This window comes from Ursus maritimus, unplaced genomic scaffold, assembly GCF_017311325.1.
Source record: "Ursus maritimus isolate PB19 unplaced genomic scaffold, ASM1731132v1 scaffold_2, whole genome shotgun sequence".
Lineage (NCBI taxonomy): Eukaryota > Metazoa > Chordata > Mammalia > Carnivora > Ursidae > Ursus > Ursus maritimus.
Genome location: NW_024424452.1, coordinates 37,233,392 through 37,239,920, shown reverse-complemented (window position 1 = coordinate 37,239,920; position 6,529 = coordinate 37,233,392). Strand labels below are relative to the sequence as shown.

The 6,529-nt window shown below is 69.6% G+C and overlaps 1 protein-coding gene across 1 annotated transcript in view; it reads right to left on the bottom strand.

Annotated features, from left to right (window-relative positions):
- Nucleotides 1-22: 22 nt before the first annotated feature.
- CASKIN1 (CASK interacting protein 1) overlaps nt 23-6,529 on the bottom strand; it is a 17,924-nt gene continuing 11,417 nt past the window's right edge. Inside the window, exons 15-20 of the mRNA XM_040635514.1 lie at nt 5,775-5,885; nt 5,592-5,693; nt 4,074-4,212; nt 1,957-3,993; nt 892-1,312; nt 23-464 (exon numbers count right to left, since the gene is read on the bottom strand). Of these exons, the coding sequence (XP_040491448.1) occupies nt 365-464; nt 892-1,312; nt 1,957-3,993; nt 4,074-4,212; nt 5,592-5,693; nt 5,775-5,885 (2,910 nt within the window). The 3' untranslated portion in view covers nt 23-364. The remainder of the gene's footprint in view (nt 465-891; nt 1,313-1,956; nt 3,994-4,073; nt 4,213-5,591; nt 5,694-5,774; nt 5,886-6,529) is intronic.

The window sequence follows — 6,529 nt, the reverse complement described above, 5'->3', positions numbered from 1 at the left end:
GCCGCCCCTCCTGCACCCGCGGCAGGCAGAGCCTGGCATGGGTGGGCGGGTCGCCCAGCAGTTATTGCACGGGGAACAGCAGACAGGAACGGGCACCCACCGGGCAGCAGCGTTTACCCAGAGCCCTTGGGTCCCCTGGCCAGGCAGTCCTCAAGGCCGGGCATCCGGCTTGGGTCCAGGGGCAGGAGTTGTGCTTGTGCAGGGAACGGGCGGCACGGGCCCGCCTCCGTCCCCTGCGCCTGGCCCCCGTCGGCTGGCCGCCCTGCCCGCTCGCACTGCGCCCAGAGGTGCCCACCCTGAGGTAAAGGTCAGTGTGCGGGCCGGGGCCCCGGCGGCGCGGGCGGGCCCGACGTGAGCGGCCGCGTCACTCCAGCATGGCGTCCAGCTGGTCCGCCAGGTCGTCGAACATGCTGCCGATGTCGTCCAGTATGCTGCCTGTGCTCTTCTCCTCCGCGGACGAGGGCCTGGGGGCGGGCACGGCATGAGCGGGCGGCGCATGCGCGGCACACCCCGCCGCGGCCCCGCCCCGCTGCCCCAAGCCCCCCGGCGCGGCTCGACCCCGCCCCCGCTGCTCCGGGTCCCGCCCCTCACGGCTCGACTCAGCTCCCGCTACTGTCCCCTGGTCCCCCAGCACGGCTCGACCCCGCCCCCGCTGCTCCGGATCCCGCCCCTCACGGCTCGAGCCCGTCCCCGCTGCCCCGGGTCCCGCCCTTCACTGCTCGACCCCCGCTCCCTCCCCCACACATCCCACCCCCGTCCCGCGGCCGAGCTCCACAGGGCCCCCCCCGCCCCCCCCCGACTCCCACCTGCTCGCCGCAGCCTCGGAGCGCGCGCGGGCCAGGGCGGCGCGCAGACTCGGCCCCCCGCCCCCGGACCCCGCCCCGCACTTACCGTGCGCCCTGCGCGTCCTCCTGCCGGATCTTCTCCTCTACGGCTTGCAGCGCCGCCGCCAGGCACGCGCTCGTCTCCTCCAGCTTCTGCCGGGCGCTGTCTCCCGGCGAGGCGCCGTCGGGCGCGGCAGGGGGCCCGGCGGCGGCGGCGGCGGCGGCGGCGGCGCGCGGAGGCTTGGCGGGCACGTGCAGCGCGGGCGCTCCGGGGGACGGGGGCTTGGCGGGGCTGGCGCTCAGCGAGGGCGGCGTGCTGGCCGGCTTGGCGAGGGCGGCGGGCGGCTGGCGAGCCGGCGAGGGCGCGGGGGACGGGCTGGCACTGCCCGACTGCAGCCCCGCCGCGGCCTTGGCCGGCTTGGGCGCCGTGGGCGGCGGCGGCGGCTTGGGAGACACGGGCGGCGGCGTGCCGTGGGCGCGCTTCACCTCTGCGGGGAGGAGGACACTCGCACCGGGGGCGGGAGGCGGCGCTACGCGTGCGCTACCCACCCGGATAGGAGCCCTGCCGCAGCGCCCCGCCTCGCCCCCGGGAGCGGAGACGCCGCGGTCGGCGTGGGTTCGGCCGGCCCCGGCCCCCCGCTGCCCCTCAGACGCCAGGCTCCCTGCAGCCGCCAGGGGGCGCGCTCCACTATGCGTACCAGCCCGCGGCCGCCCCAAACCCGTCCCCCCAGTCCCCCTTCAGGTGCGTCCGGTTGCTTGAATACCACAGGGCTTTTGCACCTCTGATCTTTCTGCTTGGAAGCCCGCTCCCTCCCTCTTGTGCTGTGTCACTCTCCAGCCTGGTCAGAGTTCTCCGTGACCCAGCCCCGTGCACCTGTCCTCCCTCGACAGGTGCTGTTATCCACGGGATTCTGTGCCTCCTTCACTGAGCAAGGTGACGAATATCCACCCTCCTCCCAGTTCTGGGCCGGCAGAGCTGTCCAGTGAGTGGGTGGATGAGCGGGTCTGAGGACACTTCCCCACCCCATTCCACCTGGCCTTGCTCAAATCCCAGAGGAAAACCCCTCAGACCATGGAGTGGGGAGGTGGGGAGGTGGGGAGGGGCCCTTCCCCAGCCGGCTCCGGCACCTACCTGGGCTGCCAGGACCTGGCAGCGGCACCTTCTTGGAGGCAGGTGTGGGTGAGCCCTGGATCTTGGGCACGGGCTGAGCCAGCACGGGCTTAGGAGAGACTGGCGGCTTGGCTGGCTTCCGGGTATCGGTGTCAGGCGGGGGCAGAGGGGGGAGGTGCAGCAGGTCGGAGGGTGGGGGTTCTGCAGGTGGGGGTGGGGGGGGCAGCTCCGGGGGCCCCGCCTGCTCAGAGGTGGGTCTACGGCGCACGGTGCCGGTGCCGTTCTGGTACACGGACAGTGGCGGTGGTGGATCGGGACCTGCCTCCCTCTCCTTGGCCTTGGGCCGGCGCTTGACCGTGTCAGACTCAGTCAGGATGAACTTGACGTTCTCCTGCTGGCTCTGCTTGGCTCGGATGCGCCTTTTGAGTGTGGCACTGGCCTCTACCCTGGCCAGGGGCGGGCCCTCCACACTCGCCTCAGCCTTGGCTGGCCCTCGAGACCGCTGCCGGGTGGTACCCTCCTCCACAAGGTGGCCATGATCCGGAGGCCCCCCTGACTCCCCAGGCCCGCGGCGGGCAGTGGCCAGAAGTCCTGTGACGGGCCCGCTGAGCGTGCGGCGCCGGTTCACCACCTCGCCGTCGGGCCCGATGGCTTCCTTGTGCTTCACTGAGGCCAACACTGTGGCTACCCGGCCTGGCTCCGGGCTGGCAGGGCGAGGCGTGGGGTGGCCCTCTGGGGGCCTGCGGGCCGCTCGGCCCCCACCCCCAATGGAGGACAGCTCTAGCATGGCTGCGATGCTCTTCACGCTGCCGGCACTGCCTGTGTCCACGCTGCCGGCCAGGTCACTAGCCCGCCGGCGCTGGGCCCGCACCCCCAGCCGGCCATCCTCAGTCCCAACCCCCTCTGTCTCAGCATCTGGCACCGACTCGTCGGCCAGGTTGGCGCTGGCCATGGCTGAGCTGGAACGCTTGGGCGGGGGCGGGGGTGGCCCCTTCTTTCGGGGCCGCACGGCGAAAGACTGGCTGCGGTTGACGTTCTTGTCGGTGCCGGCAGGCGCGCGCACCGAGTGGCTCCGGCCCACACGCCGCTGGACGGTGGCATAGGGCCCCGCTGCAGCTGGCACCAACAGCTCGTCCCGCTCTGGCTCACTGTCGGATGCTGCATAGCGATTCAGGCTGTGGGCACGCTTCTTGGGCCGCCCTGGCTCTACGTCGGCCTCCGGCGGTAGGCACAGCGTGGGCACGGGCGGGGGCGCGGCCGCAGGTGCAGGCCCGGGAGCAGCTGGCCCTGCATCGCTCTCCACGGGCTGGGGTAGCACGTAGGCAAAGCCACGGTGTGTGGGTGACTGAGGCAGCGAGCGGGGTGACATGGGTCGCTCTGTTGGTGGCAGCAGCTGTGGGGTGGGCTTCACCTTGGCTGTGGCTGGGGTGGGACCATGAGGCCCCCCCAGGGCCTGAGGGGAGCCTGGCTGGGCTTTAGTGGGTGTCTGAGGGGGCGTAAAGTGGCTGGCACCTGGAGGAAGGACCTGCCGTGGCTTGCCCGGCACTGGGGGCACACTGGCCCGCTTGACACTATGGCCGTGGCGGCTGGGCCGGGTCTCCTTGGGTGGGGTGCCAGGGGCCGGCCCCTCATCCAGCAGGTACTCCTGGCTTCGTGACATGGGGCTGCCAGGCCCAGGGGGTCCATCACCCAGCAGCTCCTGAGAGCTGCTCATGTGCCGTGCCTGTCCACCCAGGCCGGGCTCCTGCCGCACGGAGGCCCTCGGTGTGGGGGGCAGGTGGTTGGAGGGCTTCTCGGCAGTGGCGGTGGCAGCCCCCTCTGCCGGGCCAGTCATGGCAGCCTGCAGCTCACCGCTGAGCTCGCTGTCCTGGAAGGTGGTCATCTTAGGAGACTGGCACTCAGCCGGGGCTGGCTCGGGCGGGGTTGGCGATTCAATGGCCATCACTTCGAGCGACTGTGGGGCCTTCCGGCGCAGGGGTCCCCCCTCGTACTTGGCGTACTCAGCCTTCTGCAGCTCCGCCAGTTTCCTCACCGCCAGCATCAGCTTCTTCTGGTGTCCTGAGTGGGGCACAGGGCAGGTCAGTCCCGGGAGGGGAGCAGGGACCAGGAGACAGCGGGGGCCAGCGCCAGCGCCTCACCCAGTTTAGTGATGCCAATCTCCTGCAGGTCCTCCCAGGTGATGTCGGTGATGAAGTCGATGTTCTCATAGCCGTTGTCCACCAGCACCTTGTAGTACTGGGCCAGGCCGATCATGGACAGCCACACCGCCAGGTTCGCCTGTGGGGCGAGAGGACGCAAAGGGCAGCCCCAGCTGGCTGGCCACACCCTGCTCTCTATTCAGAGCTTTCGGGGGTAGGGGCACCGGGCCAGCCTGGCACAGACAGACAGAAGGACAAATGGACAGGCCAGAGGTGTCAGCTTTGGAGACAGCGTGACCTCAGTAGGAGCCCAAGGCCAGCTCGCACGCCTGTGTGAACACACGCAAACACACACACACAGGGACGACCCTCTCCTCAGGACACCATTTGGGGGAGGGGAAGAACGCACTTCCTCACCTGCCAAGGCAGCCCCGGAGATAGCACCCAGGGGGACACGGCTTGCACGTCACGGACACAGACACGCGGTGCCACCGACTAGATACACACGTACACGCAGCCTGCATTCCAGCCATACACGGGCACCAACACCTTCCACGTCATGCTCACGCCCATTTCCACACCCACGTTGGGCACAGGTCACATAGCCACAGCACACACGCATGTAACTACCCATGATGCTCTTCACCCAGAACCACCTGTCCACACTCACAGCTGGACATCGCTCCCCACTGACACGCGGCACACTCAGTCACCCCCAGGTGCACAGAGCGACTTGCCCACGGGACAGGGATGTGCTCCTCGGGGGCACCCCTGAGTCGCTGACTGAGCGGGCTGAGCTGGGGCGGGTGAGCAGGACCCCGCCTGTCACCAACCCACAGCCCTGGGCGCTTTGGGTGCCGGTGCAGTCTATCCCGCAGCTCAGCGCGAGGCTCCCGGGCAGCGGAGATGTGATGGGCCTCAGGCCCACCTTACCCAGGCCCAGACCCTGTCACACCACACTGTGACTGCTGGTGACGGCCCAGCCCGCAGTCTGTGTGGGTGTCCGCCGTCCACGCAGCCAGCACGTGCAGCTGGAAGTGTGGGTGTGTGCATGCAGTCGTCAGCAGGCGCCTTGACTATATTTGGTGCACATGTGCTGTCTATGGACACGAAGCAGACACACGTCCTCCCCATGCACGGGCGTGGATGCGTGCAAGCCCTTCCCATCAGCACGGGGTCCTCTAGGTGTCAGGCTGCGAACGCACTGGGCGGCTCTGCTGGGTGCCACGTGGTGTGCCTGCGTGGCTGCCTAAGGGTGGAGGGGTCTCTGTACTGCAGAGGGGCCCCTCCTGGCTTCCGGCTCCCCTTGCCCTACAGCCCCCAGAGGCCGCTGTGTCTGCCCCTGCCGCGGGAGGTCTGGCTCCGGTGCCCGTGATGGACAGACAGATGGACGGACAGAGCCATCCTCTGTTCTCTCCCTGGAGCCCCAGAGGGCGGGTGGGGGCTGTAGCCAGGGAGGCAGTCTGTCTGTCTGTCTGGCCACCCCGGGCACAGCCACTGGGGTGTAGGGAGCCTTACAGGTTTGTGCTCAGGTAGCCAGTCGGGGAGGCTCAGGCCGCTGATCTCCGCGGTGATCTTCTTCCGGTGGCCCGGCTTGGTGACCCCAATGGCCGTGAGGTCCTACGGAGAGGAGAGGCCTGTGAGCAGGAGGCTGGGGGCCCAGCTCGGTCATGGCTGGCGGCCAGCCTCTGGGCAGCTCACCTCTGGGGTCATGCGGCTGATGGTGGGCAGGTCATAGCCCGCGCTGATGAAATTGGGGGCGTAGAGCTGCAGCTGGAACGTGGCGAGCCACTGGCTCACGGCCTCCGCACTCTGGAAGACACAAGGCAGCCGCTGCAGGCTCGCCCGGCCGCTCGCCCGCCAGCCGTGCACCCCGGCCACCAAGCCGGCTTCTCCTCTGCTCAGCCACTCAGTCCGCCGTCCGCTGGTCCCCCTGCGGCCAGGCCCGGGGCAGCCTGGCCCCGGCGTTCCTCCTCACGCTGTGATCCCGGATGCCACTGCGGTGAACTCCGTTGGCCGTCCGGCCTCCTCCCGCGGTCTCCTCCAGAAGGGTCCAGCTGCTGTCCGATTCACAGGCTTCCCTGCCCATCCCCCTGTTCCTGCACCAGGGACACCCTGCAGTGGCCCCACGTGGGGGGCTCAGGAACGCAGCCACAGACGGCACGGCCAGAGCAGCCCCTCCACTCCCGAGCAGGTGGGCTCTGTCCAGAGGTGTGCAGGAGGAAATAGCCAGCAGCTCACACCTTCCCAGCACACAGGGGCCTTCTGACCCCCGCACACACCTGGTCTTGCCTCACACCCAAGCCTCCTACACACACACACACACACACACACATGCACACACGCGTGCACGTGCCCGGCTCGGCATCACCACCCACACACCGGCACATCCCCTGCTCACCTCACGCCCACATCGCAGCTCCCGGACTCACCAGCTCACACACGCAACCCACACG